This window comes from Hemitrygon akajei, chromosome 9, assembly GCF_048418815.1.
Source record: "Hemitrygon akajei chromosome 9, sHemAka1.3, whole genome shotgun sequence".
NCBI classification, from domain to species: domain Eukaryota; kingdom Metazoa; phylum Chordata; class Chondrichthyes; order Myliobatiformes; family Dasyatidae; genus Hemitrygon; species Hemitrygon akajei.
The window spans coordinates 82,770,122-82,785,353 of NC_133132.1; the positions used below are offsets into that span (position 1 = coordinate 82,770,122).

General features: G+C 39.3%; 1 protein-coding gene across 6 annotated transcripts in view; it reads right to left on the bottom strand.

Moving 5' to 3' along the window:
* The window catches only part of sim1a (SIM bHLH transcription factor 1a), a 115,598-nt gene that overhangs the window by 79,676 nt on the left and 20,690 nt on the right, over positions 1-15,232 (bottom strand). For all 6 annotated transcript variants that reach the window (XM_073056465.1, XM_073056464.1, XM_073056462.1 and 3 more), the window contains 2 exons: positions 14,832-14,979; positions 4,419-4,584 (listed from right to left, as the gene is read on the bottom strand). In XM_073056465.1, coding sequence (XP_072912566.1) covers positions 4,419-4,584; positions 14,832-14,979 — 314 coding nt within the window. The remainder of the gene's footprint in view (positions 1-4,418; positions 4,585-14,831; positions 14,980-15,232) is intronic.

The following is a 15,232-nucleotide window of genomic DNA, read 5'->3' on the forward strand; positions in this document are numbered from 1 at the left end:
GTCCTCCAGCATTATTTGTATGTAGCTCACAATCAGATTCAGGAATCATGCTTAACAAAAATGGGGGATACAGTGAAATTTGTTGTTGTTTTGCAGCAGTAGCACATATACAGTAACAAAACAAACTATAAATTATAATAAGTAGTGCAAAAAGAGAGGGAAAAATAGTGAGGTAGGGTTCAGGGATTCATTGTCCATTCAGAAATCTGATGGTGAAGGGGAAGAAGCTGTTCCTGAGACATTGAGTTTGTGTCTTCAGGCTCCTGTACCTCCTTCTTGATAGTAACAAGAAGGCTTTTCCTGAGCAATGGGGGTACTCAATGATGGATGCTGTTTTTTTGAGGGATTGCCTTTTGAAGGTGTCCTCGATGCTAGGGAGGATAGTGCCTAGGATGGAGCTTTTATCAATCCTGTGCAGTGGCCTCTCAATACCAGAAGATGATACAACAAATTAGAATGCTCTTTATGGTACATCTGTAGAAATCTTCGAGTGTCTTTGATAGATAGATAGATAGATACTTTATTCATCCCCATGGGGAAATTCAACATTTTTTCCAATGTCCCATACACTTGTTTTAGCAAAACTAATTACATAAAATTACTCAGTAAAAATATGATATGCATCTAAATCACTCTCTCAAAAAGCATTAATAATAGCTTTTAAAAACTTCTTAAGTAGTTTACTTAGATACATTAAATACAATCAACCCCGGCACTTTAACATATCTTACTCCTGGCGGTTGAATTGTAAAGCCTAATGGCATTGGGGAGTATTGACCTCTTCATCCTGTCTGAGGAGCATTGCATCGATAGCAACCTGTCGCTGAAACTGCTTCTCTGTCTCTGGATGGTGCTATGTAGAGGATGTTCAGGGTTTTCCATAATTGACCGTAGCCTACTCAGCGCCCTTCGCTCTGCTACCGATGTTATACTCTCCAGTACTTTGCCCACGACAGAGCCCGCCTTCCTTATCAGCTTATTAAGACGTGAGGCGTCCCTCTTCTTAATGCTGCCTCCCCAACACGCCACCACAAAGAAGTGGGCGCTCTCCACAACTGACCTATAGAACATCTTCAGCATCTCACTACAGACATTGAATGACGCCAACCTTCTAAGGAAGTACAGTCGACTCTGTGCCTTCCTGCACAAGGCATCTGTGTTGGCAGTCCAGTCTAGCTTCTCGTCTAACTGTACTCCCAGATACTTGTAGGTCTTAACCTGCTCCACACATTCTCCATTAATGATCACAGGCTCCATATGAGGCCTAGGTCTCCTAAAGTCCACCACCATCTCCTTGGTCTTGGTGATATTGAGACGCAGGTAGTTTGAGTTGCACCATATCACAAAGTCCTGTATCAGTTTCCTATACTCCTCCTCCTGTCCATTCCTGACACACCCCACTATGGCCGTGTCGTCAGCGAACTTCTGCACATGGCAGGACTCCGAGTTATATTGGAAGTCTGATGTGTACAGGGTGAACAGGACCGGAGAGAGCACGGTCCCCTGCGGCGCTCCTGTGCTGCTGACCACCGTGTCAGACCTACAGTCTCCCAACCGCACATGATGACATACCAAGTCTCCTCAGACTCGCAATGAAATATCACCCTGTCATGCCTTCTTTGAAATTGCATCAATATGTTGGGCTCAAGATATATCCTCAGTGCCGTTGACACCCAGGAACTTGAAACTGCTCACTCTTGCCACCTCTGATTTCTCATTGAAGACTGATGTGTTTTCCCTTAACTTCCCCTTCCTGAAGTCTACAATCAATTCCCTGGTCTTACTGACAATGAGTGTAAGGTTGTTGTTGTGACATCACTTAACCAGCTGATCTATCTCACTTCTGTATGCCTCCTCATCACCATCTGAAATTCTACCAACGATAGTTGTGTCATCAGCAAATTTATAGATGGCATTGGAACTGTGCCTAGCCACGCAGTCCTGGGAGTAGAGTGGGCTAAGTACACATTCTTGAGATGCACCAGTGTTTATTGCCAGCAATGTGAAGATGTTATTTCTGACTCGCTCAGTCTGTGGTCTCCTGGTGAGGAAGTCAAGAATCCAGTTGCAGAGTGAGGTACAGAGGCCCAGGTTTTGTAACTTCTGATTAGGACTGAGAACTGAGCGTTGAATATTGAGTATAATCAATAATATTTATTGAATATAATATTGAATAAAATATATTTATTGAATATAATCAATAAATATCAACGTGACATAGGTATTGCTATTGTGCAGTCTTTAGACTTTGTCCAATCACTGGGAGTAGAAGTACTGGCAGGTGATCGGAATGTCCAAAGTGTGGGCATGGGATGGCACGGTAAGTGTTCTTGATGGTGGTATAACAGTTGTCAAGTCTGTTGGCTCCTCTGCTTCCACAGGTGATATGTTGCCAGTAGTTGTTCAGAGACGTCTTCAAGTTAGCCTGGTTCAAATCCCTCACAATGATAGAGATCAAGGTGCACTGTTTCATGCCTACTGAATACAATGCTCAGTCCTCCAGTGCCTGTTTGATGTTGGCCTGAGGTGGAATGTACACCGCTATCAGGACGATAGTGGAAAACTCCCTTGGCAGATTAAAACAACATCTGACCAATAGATTTTCCAGGCCTGGTGAGCAGGACTGAGACAGAACTTCCATGTTTATGCACCATGATGAGTTAATCATAAAACATACTCCACCTCCTCTACCTTTAAAAGACTGAGCTGACCTGTCTTTGTAGAGAATAGTGAAGGTATCAGGCTGCAGCACATTGTCCAAAATGGTGCATGATAGCCATATTTCCATGAAGCAAATTACACAGCAGTCCTTGAACTTCCTCTGCTACAGCAATCTTCCTCTGAGGTCTTCAATTTAATTTCAATTTATAGTAAGCATACATTTACTAGCAGATAGTCAGGGGTGCAGGGTTTAAGGCCTCAGCATTTCAATCATACCTGTAGACTGGTGCATTGCCCCCGCTTCCATATTCTTAAAGGGAAACTGCACTTACAACCCAATCTGCTGTCTGAGGTTTGGCAATTTTGAATATCGATAGATTTTTTAATCATCTTAAAATAATGCTGCTTACTGAAGTACCCATAGCTGTGAATGGATTTCAGCTGTAGCAGTCCTAAATAGGAATATTTGATGATTCCCATTGGAGCTGCAGGCAAAGAGTCACCACCTATATGTGTCATCTTACTGGAAGTTTGAACCAGTCTAACCATTCTTCTCTGACCCCCTGAATTAGCAAAGCATTTTCACTCACAGAACTACCACCCACTGAATGTATTTTTTCTGTTTTTCCCACCATTCTCTGTAAACTCCAGAGACTGTAGTGCAAGAAAATCCCAGGAGATCAGCAGTTTCTGAGATACTCACATCACTCCATCTGGCACCAACAATCATTCCATGGTCAAGGTCACTTTGATCACATTTCTTTCCTATTCTTATGTTTGATCTGAACAACAATTGAATCTATTGACCATGTCTGAGGCACTGAGTTGCTGCCACATGATTGGCTGATTAGATATTTGTATTAGCATGCAAGTGTACACGTGTATCTAATGAAACGGCCACTGAGTGTAATTGTTGTGAATGCTTAATATGTCACTGGCTGGATGATCCACAATTTATAGAAAAATGAAGACTTTAACATTGAAAGTATCCGTGCCTCAGACTATAGCAATTTATGCTACAGTTTGCTGTCTCCAAGTAATGGAAGCAATCACAATTCTTGCAGAAAAATAAGGAACACTTCGGAATTTTGATCTTCTGGGCTTATGCATTCTGGCTATCACTTGGGATATGTGTCTACATCATTGTGCATTGTAATTTCTAATATAACATGTCATTAAACCAACTGAGAACAGATTTGCCTTTGGGGTACAAGACACTAATGATGCTGGAATTTGCAGAGACACTCAAAATGCTAGAGGAGCTCAGCAGGTCAGGCTCCATCTATGGAGTGACATGGTAGTTATGTTCTTGTTCGAGACCCTTCATCCTGACCCAAATTATCAATAGTCCATGTCAATCCACAGATGCTGTCTAACCTGCTGAGTTCCTCCAGAGATTTGCATTTGGAAAATACAACAAAAAAATCAAATAAACTTCATCACCAACCACAATCATCAATATAGGTGGATTCAAATGTTTAAAGGTGAGTTTAACCAGTCCCCATTTCTTATCTGTGCAACTACCACAAGCAACCAAAACAATTGTCTGTATATTCCTACATTATCACAAAAAATATCAAATTATTAAAGGAATTGCTTTGGTGATAAAGAAACTCACGTTGAGTTATGCCACTGTTGAGATCAGTCTTGGGTATTTTCTACACAAGCCCAAGCTCTAACATAACTCCCACCAACACAATGTCTTAGCACTGTCTCTGTTGTCAACAAGTTTACAGATAATAGCAGAGGTAGTTTACCTGAGGATAAGGTGATGTTCTTGGTTTGGATTTTGTTCTGTTAAGACGGGATTTGGATGCCTTCCTTGTGTCATTGATGGTTGGGGTTGAGTTTGAGTATGGGAAAGATGGTTTTGCTGCTGTTACTTGATCCAGTGATAGCTGTAACCCTTTGTATTCTGCATCCCTAGAAGAAACCAAGCAGCAAATCTTGTCACATGCACACGTGCTCACAACCACAATCATATGAACATACAGACTCACATTTGGAGACATCCAATGACATCATATCAGTCTTATGATCATTTATATTATCACTCTAAATATCTTAATCAATTGACTGTTGCTGACCACTTCCTTGTCATCATCTCTAGGTTTAAACTTAAAATGCACATATAAAAAAGTAAAGGCCATCACCACTCATCAACAAATGTGAATAATTATCCCAGTCAGAAAATCCTTCCCATCTATAATCTCTACACGTACTCCCTGCAACTCCACTCTAATCACAAATTCATCGTTAGCTTATGTTTATGCTAATACTCTAGGTGAATCTTCTCAACTGTACTTATTTAATCCCATTTGTAATTCTTATATTTATTTCCCTATCACAGATTATTGTGGAGTCATATAACTGAGCAAAAGGCTCTTCCACCTTCTGAGTCTGTGTCATGGACTTCCGTAGCTTCCTATGAACTGTGTTTCTGCTATCTGCCTGCGGTGCTCCATGTGGCAGTGGTTTTCCCATTCCTACCCCTTCCTAGATACATACTAATCCACATACTATTGCAACTATGGAAACCTGCACCAAATGCATTCCCCAGCACTCAGACCCACCCTTGCCTTTCCTCTACAGGAAACAGATTTTGAGAAGCATCTTTCTCATGTCATTCTGAGCCAGGTTAGTCATGTCTCGGTTGGTAACACCCTTACACGTTAGTCAAAATAGCCCAAAGTCTTGCAGAAATTATGGCAGTCATTGACACACTGAACTATGGGAGGACTGAAGAATTAAATGTTCCACACACTAATGAATTACCAAATCATACTCGGCCAGATAGTTAATTTCTTTCTTTCCACATGGGTTCATTGAAGCAGCCTTAAATGTCATGATACATAAATACTTAACACATCATAAACAGATTATCTGCATTCATTCCTATCATGTAGAATACATGAAGCATACATGGTACTAAAGCCCAATACCCACCTCACATATAAAATATTAACTACGTCTGCCTCAAGTAAGATAACATTAAATGTTCAGCCGAAAAACAGGGCTGTCAGTCCAACAGCCCCAGATCAATATTGATCCTTTCCAAAATATCATTGACACCATTGCATAAAGCATTGATTAAATTTATGCATTCATTTGATTATAAGGTTTTTACAAGCTGAAGAAATCTGTCCTTGTAGAACATTGTTTGGTAACTTTCCTTTGATAAATTTCTGTGTTTGCTTTTATTTAGCCAGACTGAGTTGAGTAGCAATTAGCAGAGAGTTTTTAAACATTCTAATCCTAGACTCGTGCAGCTGCCACAGTTACAGTCTCCCAAAGCAGCTTAGCATAGGCTTAGCTAATAAAGAAAAAATGAATTAACAAGCTTTCTTCATCACAACCATGCATTCCAGAGATGCCATTGTAAATATGATGATATCTTTAATGCATATATCAGTCTGCATTACCTTAATCACATTTCTCAGATCGAGTAACTGTTAAGAACATCAATTTACATAACGTGGGTGCATCGTTTTATAATTATGCATATATAATTGGAAAATGCATATATTTATAAGGAGAATTGAGTACGTAAGTTTTGACTACAGTTAAAGTAGGGTGAGAGAACTGTGGATAAGTGGTCTTGAGTGTACACAAATTACAGAGTTATAATTTGAAGTCATATACAGTAATTATAATAATTTGATTTAGCATTATGACTTAAAATGAAATAACTAACCACAGTTATTTGGCAGGAGAGTGGTAAGTCTGTGAAATTCATTGCCACAGACAGTTGTGGAGGCCAAGTCGTTGGGTATATTTAAAGCAGAGTCTGGCTCAAAGGTTACGAAGAAAAGGAAGGAGAATGGAGTTGAAAGTGAAAAGCAACAATGATTGAATGGCAGGGCAAGCTCGACAGGCTGAATGGCCTTTTTCTGCCCCTATGTCTTATGGCCTTATGGTCTTATCTTGCTTAGAAGTAAGGGAGAAATCTAACATAATCTTAGAGTGTCTACTAACCTTGCAGTGAAGGAAAGCAGGATAGCTGTGTAGATGTTTCTCAACAATAGAGTTAATCAGAAAACCAGATGGCGAGAAGTTCCCAGAGTGAACATATTTCATTATTTTATTTTCAATCATCAAACACAAGGTAAGGCAGTAAAATGACAACTGTGTTGCATAACTATCCTCTTACCCTATTTTAACTGTTGACTGCAGTCATTCAGCTCCATACATTTTATAGTTTTACACATGCATGTATACACACTGACAAATGCATCTTTTTGCACATGTGAACACACACACACACACACACACACACACACACACACACACACACACACACACACACACACACACACACACACACACACACACACACACACACACACACACACACACACACACACACACACACCATATAAAGTATTTTATAAGTATGTAGGCAGTAGGGCAAAGAGCATTTTCCATAAAGACCCGTCACTGCAGTATTCAGTAACACTTGAAGCTCAAGGTGAGTGTGGGCTGCTAACATGCAGGCCTTACAACACCAAAGCCTATTCTACACGTGTTTTGAAATTTCTCCTTCCATTTCAACAGGGTCTCCTGTTTAAGATGTCACTCATAGATATGGTGCCCAATGCATTGTTAAAATGCCTCCAGATGTAGATGGACTCAATAGGTCAGGCATCATCTATGGAAAGGAATAAAAAGTCAACCTTCATTGAAGCATCTCGACCTGAACCTTGCCTGACCTATGGAGTTCCTTCAGCATTTTGTGTGTGTTACTCTGGATTTCCATCATCTGTAGAATCTCTTGTGCAAAACTAAAGGCAATGGTTGGCAAGCTGAGCCTCCTGAAAAAATGTGCTGTAGCAGAAGAATGGAGTAGAGATCTGTATTAACGTCTAACGTGATTAATTCCATTTAGGTGAAGCAGTTAAAATTTCCCCTTTGGTTTATAAATGAGAAAGCAGAAGGAAAAAAAGATTGTTACTTATATAGTACCTATCATTTCCCTTTCAACTAATTAAGAGTGTTTTAAGTGAATTTTATGTTGTAATGTAGTGTTACACTGACACAAGAGGTAGTTAAGCAAATAATACAATTAAGTTTTTGACTCTCAAGGTGTGAAAAGGTCCTATAACAAATGGGAAAATGGGAAAATTTAAAAGCAAGACAGGAATGCATTTAATTTACTCCTGCTTATTTCAATTAGTCAGCTCTTTTTATATGTTGTAGTAACCAATGAGAAAAAGATAAGAATTTAAAAAGCTACATTGGGCAAGAAACTTGTCGTGTGCTAACTGGAAAAAAACTGTCCAGCTTCTGTAGTCTTGATATTGACTCCATTGAATTCAACAGAAGCAAATGTCAAGAGGGACGTACAAATGCTGCAAAGCCTTTTAACAATAGTGATCTTCTTCCCTGCTAAAAGTCAATAATAATCAGCTTCTTCCCTGATAGCACGTTAAAAGTAATATATATATTATATAGCCATTAATTCGATAAAGTATAAAATAAAGTATTAAATAGTCACAACTAGGACAGGGGTACTTCACTGAAAGTAACAACCTTGGTTTTGATTATCAAAGAAAAATCATGCCACTTCATAACAATTGCAACATTTGCTTAACCACCTCCTGTCTACATTACAACATAAAATTCACTTCAAACACATTTCATTGGTTGAAAGAGAAGTGATAGGTACAATATAAGTAACAGTTTCCTTTGTTGATCAATTGAAGGAAGTGCACTTCAAGCAATGAGTATGTGAAATGAGAACTATAAATGGAAAAGCAAATTGTGTGCTCTCAGACATGTGAGGAATGTGATTCGCTCACAGTCGACATGAACTGAGAAGTAACAGGCCAGCTCTCTTCAGTGAAGAACTTTTCTTGCCTGTAATCACTCCTAGATCATCACTAATACCAGTCTGCTAATGGAAAGTAAATAAGCATTTTACAGAGCCATAATTAAATCACAGAAGAGGTACATGAATGGATATGTTCCAAAACAGTTAATAATCAGAAGAATCTCGGGGCGAGGACATGTGCTCCATTTCTTTGTGTGGGGGTGTGGGTGTGAGAGAGTGAGTGTGTGTGTGTGTGAGAGAGAGAGAGAGAGAGAAAGAGAGTGAGTGTGTGTGTGTGAGAGAGAGAGAGAGAGCATGTGTGTGAGATTGAGTGTGTGTGTGTGTGAGAGAGAGAGAGAGTGTGTGTGAGAGAGAGAGAGTGTGTGGGTGTGTGAGAGAGAGAGAGTGTGTGTGTGTGTGTGTGAATAGAAGAGTAGAGACTGGTTAATAATTAACAGCTCCATTACAGCTCCTGTGTGGTTCATTTGTTTTCCTTGGACATCCCATTTCTGTGGCATGCACATTATTTACATTTATTTTGCACTAATCTGCTTAAGCTACTATTACACCAGTGCTTGACTAAACATGTATTTTCAGCTTTGTGATTGCCAATTCTCAACTGATTGCTTGTTTAATCCCATTATTCTAAATCTGAATCACACAATACTTTCAGGTGAATTTAACTCTGAGTAATGCAGCACTTCATTGCTTGGGTAAGACGAAAGCTGAAACATCTTTCCTGAGCACTTGTGTGCACAAATTTTACCATTTTGAACAACTAACCTATGAATATTTTTACAGTGTTGAACTAACTGTGCCCAGTGGCTGGGGGTGAGGATGACATCCTGCATTCTGCCACATAAACAGATCTCAGATTTACACTGACCCACTGTAAATTCAGGAGACATTTACTGACAGATGCCAATACATCAGCCACTCTGTTCTATCACTTGACTCTACAGCCCACTCACCTTGCCAGATGCCTCATGGATACAAGGAATCTGCTCAGTCTACCTTCTGCATCTGACCCACATACAGTAAGAGCTTGCAAGTGGAGACTACAGTCGATAGGAATAGATGATTATCTTCCAAGCAAACACTTACTTCATTCATTAACAATATAAGGGAAGTTAGATCTTGCCTCATGTCACTTAACCGGAGTATAGAAAGCACCTTCTCCCTTCCCAAATTTATAATGAACTGCCTAAAAGTTTTATAGCCCAAAAGTATGCCCATTTTGAGAAGTTCAATCACAAACAAGAGAAAATCTGCAGATGCTGGAAATCCAAGGAGCACACACAAAACGCTGGAGGAACTCAGCAGGTCAGGCAGCAACCATGGAAAAGAGTACAGTCGACTCCCCAGTCCTGCTGAAGGGTCTCGGCCCGAAACGTCAACTGTACTCTTTTCCATAGATGCTGCCTGGCCTGCAGAGTTCCATTTTAAGAAGCGTTTCTTTTATCCTTATTCCCACACAGATGTGCATCTCAGCAAACGTAGAATCTGTCATGACTGATTTCAATTAAATGAAATTTTAAAATGATCCAAAATTATTTAGTGGTAACATTGGGGGCCATTAATACATTTTAAAAACAAATATGTAAAACGTGCTTATTAGATTCCTTGCCCTGCAAAGACTTTCCAGGAACCCATAATTGATGGAAATTCTGATGGTAAATCTTGTGAACAGTGGCAGCAGCCAGCACAATATTTTCTAAATTTGTGCAAAGATCATCCACACTTATATACACTAAATATACTGCAGACCTAAGATTCACAATCATTTTTCATGAAGACAGTGCCCGCTAAAATTTAGGTTTGAAAATTTTTTTGTTCCTAGTGCAAAATGCTTTATTCATATTTTGATTGTAATTGAATGGGTTCAAGGATTCCATTCCATAAACACTGGAGGAGTCACACTTATAGGTGCACCACCAGTTTCTTTAAAAAAATCAAATTAGTTTTGAGCAGAATGTACAGTACTTCCACAAGCACTCCTTTCAAAAGCTGCCTTGGGGACACTGATAGAAATGAAAAGCTGACAATCATTTATATCAATCCTGCTGTTGTAAAACCAGACAAAACCAACAGGGTTTAAAAGGTCAATTTAATTCATTTATATATCTTCATGCATTGGAAGCACATGTAGAGAACTGCATGAGGAAGGTCCAGCAGGCCCACTAATAATGATGAACAAGAATGGATGGAAAGGAAATACAAAAATCAGGACAAAGGAATAAAAAATAATTTACTGTTAAAGGGGGAAATACCACAGGGCTATGGGAAAGAGGACAGGAATGGAAGAAATTTAATAAATTTTACAATGAGCTGGAACAGGTACGACGGATAGAATGGCTTGTTCTGAGTTCTGCACTAGCTAATCAATTGTTAAATTTCTAATCTCTTTCAAGATGGACAAATCCATGAACTGAACCTTATTTCTGTTTATGTTGATTTGCTGAGCTACTTGCCATTTTCAGGTATTAATCCAGCATTCTCATACTAACAGTATTTTTCCTTTACCTTGCTTAACAAAGTTCGGTCAAATGCAATTGCAGTGTGTGAATGATGAGATGTAATAAAACATTTAGGTGCACAACAATAGTTCAGCATCTCATGATTCCAAAACATCAAGAAAACTATCAGATGTTTACAATTAAGTAAAAACAAAGCCTAGAACTGTGTTTGTTTCAGTACTTGGTGTTGTTTGGAAGCTGAGTATCATACCTATTATGATGGGGTTTGTGTTGGAGTGAGACAAGATTCTTTTGCCTAATCAAGGTGATCATATATTTCAAGTAATATTTCAGAATCCTGGGTCACTGGCAGGATCGATCTACCAACGGTGGCAGCATAGTGTTAGGCAGGTGGCTGTCAATGACATGGAGACTGCCCGCATGGCTTCAGGATCAGCATGGGTAAAGGAAAATGTCCTGCTGATTACCATCTACTGTCCTCTCTCAAATACACAGAGAGGCAAACACACAGACTACCACGTACAAAATGTTGGAGGAAGTCAGCAAGTCAGGCAGCATCTAATTTATTTTTTTAGAGGTAGAACATGATAACCGGCCCTTCTAGCCCAATGAGCAACCTGCTAACCAGTATGTCTTTGGGATGTGGGAGGATACCGGAGCACCTAAAGGAAACCCACACAGTCATGGGGAGAACATACAAACTCCTTACAGACAGTGGCAGGAATTGAACCTGGTTTGCTGGTACTGTAAAGTGTTGCACTAACTGCTATGCTACTGTGTTGCCCGCTATGGTGCCTTCTCCACCCAGAACATCAGTTGTCTATTCCTTTCCGCAGATGCTGCCTGACCTGCTGAGCTTCTCCAGCATTTGCATGTGCTACTCTGGACTCCCAGCATCTGCAGCATCTCTTGCGTTTATGAAAAACACACCGACTCTCATCAGAGCAGGGAAGTTCAATGGAGACAGCAGATGCTGGAATCCAGAACAACACACAAGAGGCTGGAGGAACTCAGCAGATCAGGCAGCATCTACAGAAGGAAATGGACAGTCAGTGTATTGAGTTGAGACTCTTCAGCTGGTTCAGCTGAAGGGTCTTGACTGAAAATGGCAGCTTTCCGTTTCTTCCACAAATGCTATCTGACCTGTTGATTTTCCTCAGCATCATATGTGTTGGTTGGAAACTTCAATGTCCATCACACAAAATAGCTCAGTTGTACACTTCCTGCTTCCTCAGGAAAGGCATCCAATATAATCCAAGGCCCCTCCCATTCCAGTTATTCTGTCTTCACCTCACTTCCATTAGACAGAAGATAATAAAAATACTTGAAAACATACATTACCAGACTCGAGGACAAATTCTATGTTGTTATAAGACTTTTGATTGGTCCTCTTGTGCAATAAAGATAAACTTTTGATCTTGCACTCTACCTTGTGGTGGCTTTTGCACCTTATTGTCTACCTGCATTGCACTTTCTCAGTAATTGTAACTGTAACACTATATTTTGTACTATCACAGATAAAAAACCTAGTTTCAGTATCAGTCACCAGATTATTTGAAAAACCCATCAGTTTCACTAATGCTCTTCAGGGTAAGAAACCTGACACTCATACCAAGTCTGACCTATGTCACAGTATTGTAGAATCAAACATCACAGCCATGAGCCCATCAGCCCAATGTGCCCGTACCAATATTTTGCAAGCTACATTGATACCATTTATCTACATTAGAACAGTATCCCACACCTTGCCTTTTCAAGAATTCAAATATCTTTTAAATATAGTGACTGATATATGTAAAGAATTGTGATAGGCTTTTAACTTCTTCCTCAAATCATACAGGCAATGTGAGATGAACTATACAGTAGATTTTAGCTTTAACAATGATGTCCACAACTCAAGACCAAATAAGAAAAAGTGAAGTTATGGAACCTTGTGCTCTCTTCATGTATAATGTTGGTGATAAATCGGTGTTGAATATTAATGAGGGTATTTTGAGATAGATAAGAATATGAGCAGGTAAGTAAAATACCTCTCAATTAACAGAGAAGACTTGCTGGAGAGGATTTTGTGCCAACTCTGTCAAAGGCTGCAGACTGGTCAATGGTCCACAATCACTCGTATTGACACTGCATAATTTCAAAATAATATATTCTCAAAGTCACTGGTAAAATGGGGGCACTTGGCCAAAGGCTTTGCATATGGTTCTTCACAACTGCAGTATTGAAAGCTTTTGTAATCGCCAATCAGCACTGCCAGTGACAGTCGACACAAGCAAATTAATGTAAAAAAGAGACATATCGCTCTCAGTACATTCTCAGTGAACTTGCAATGCCGTATTAAAGATTTGAATTCATCAATCTTCAAAGTGAATTTTCAGAAATAAAGCAATCATACTCAGAAAAAAAATCAAAGGAAGTCACTCTCTTCCAGTGAGCCTCAGAATAAGTGTAAATAACCATGGCCTGATTTACCACAGCATTGTGTCTTAGAGAAATCCATCTCAATTAGGCATTGTTGCCTTAAAACCACAGAATAATTCACACAAAAATAGGTTGGGTTACTTTTCAGCCAGCAGTTCTGCAGAGAACCAGTGGGCTGAAAGTATTACACATCAGAAGTTTTTTGACTCCCACACTCATGCATTACAGCGTGTAAGTACAGAAGGTATTGAAGGCCAGCTTCTAGTGCATCCAATTTTCTTTTGCACTATCAGATTCAGCACTGAGTGGTAAATAGTTTCTAAGTTGTAATGAGCTAAAAGGCTGGATATACAAATCTAGCCTTCATTTTTATGCAGGCTATAGGGACTCCTTAAATTCATTAGGCAGAATTCACCCAGACTGTTAAGGGTTAAGTTTGCCATGTATGTTATGTGTTACGTTGAGCGTTATTGTGTTTTTTGGGGGCAGGGTTTTTCTTTAAACAAAATATACACACACAATATTGACATTTGTTGGCAGGAGGAATAAAGTGTACATTAGAAGTAATTACACTCATGTCAATTTATGTCGCCACTCCTACAAGGTTTGTGCATCTACTGTGACCCCCCCAATCAAGTGACTGGGGTCACTACCCTGTATGTGAAGGTGAGTCAAAATAAACAGTTTGCGTTTTAATTTTTTAATCAATAATATTACTTCTTCCACTTAGACATGCTTTTCAATAAATTTATTTTTAAAGAGTAATTTTTTATGTCTTGAATTATTTAGAATAATTTCAATTGAATGTAAGTGTTTCTGATTATCAGGGACATTTAGAGTTTTAAAAGGACTTCTACTGACAAGACTTCAAAGTGCTCCAGGTTTGGGGACTTAGGAGGCACCACCTGAGGCAGAGTCACCATTCACAGACCACTCTACATTATGGGATGGCTCAAACTTTAGGTCAAATGGATCAAGAGAATAGTGAAAGGTTAATGTAGCCAATAGGATAATAATTGAATGGGAGGACCAATGCCAGCTGTGAACAATTTCAACCACAATCCAGCTCCATATTGTAATGTAATGTTCTTGCCTTACAAACCACATCAATGCTTTGGGACATATCCAACTATTGCAAAATAATAGACTAACCTGTAGTGATTTCAAAGCCTTGATTGGAATGGAAATGAAGGTTATAAATAGCACAAGTAACAACTGTCCTCCATCTCTCCATATGAACATTAATATTTCATGTCAATAAACCATTCACTCTACCAGAATTAACACTGTTTATTGAAAATAACGCTTGTTTAGCACAGCTCCAAAAATAATGATGATCCAACCTCGGTCGTTTTTTAAGTGCACTTTGTTCTGGTGTTGCATGTCAGTTTTATGAAATTGCTTACTATAGTGCTGAGGAAACTGCATTTAAAGATATTATGAGGAGGTAATTAGATACTCACGTGAGGACATAGTTGACACTGACAATGCAGTGGGGCCTGGAGGATCTGCTATTGTGGACTATTGTCGCATAGCTCTGAACCCACACCCAGCCTCCATGCTTTGCAAGGAAGCGATAATATTTTGTGGTTACCTGTCCTTTGACAAGCACTGTTAACAGAAAGGAAATGTAATTAGCATTATATAAAAATATGTTCACAATGTTAGAATACAATACACATCCTGTTTTAATACTGTTTCTAAGATTGCAAGAGTGACTTTGAATGTATTTATAATTCCCCCAAGTTATACTCTTCAAACAATCAAGATCAAGTTTTGATTCCAGAAGTAAAGTAATTTGGCATCTTGGCCAGACAACTCAGGCCCAATTTGTTTTATTCTGCCCTGGGGCTGTTTTGTATTA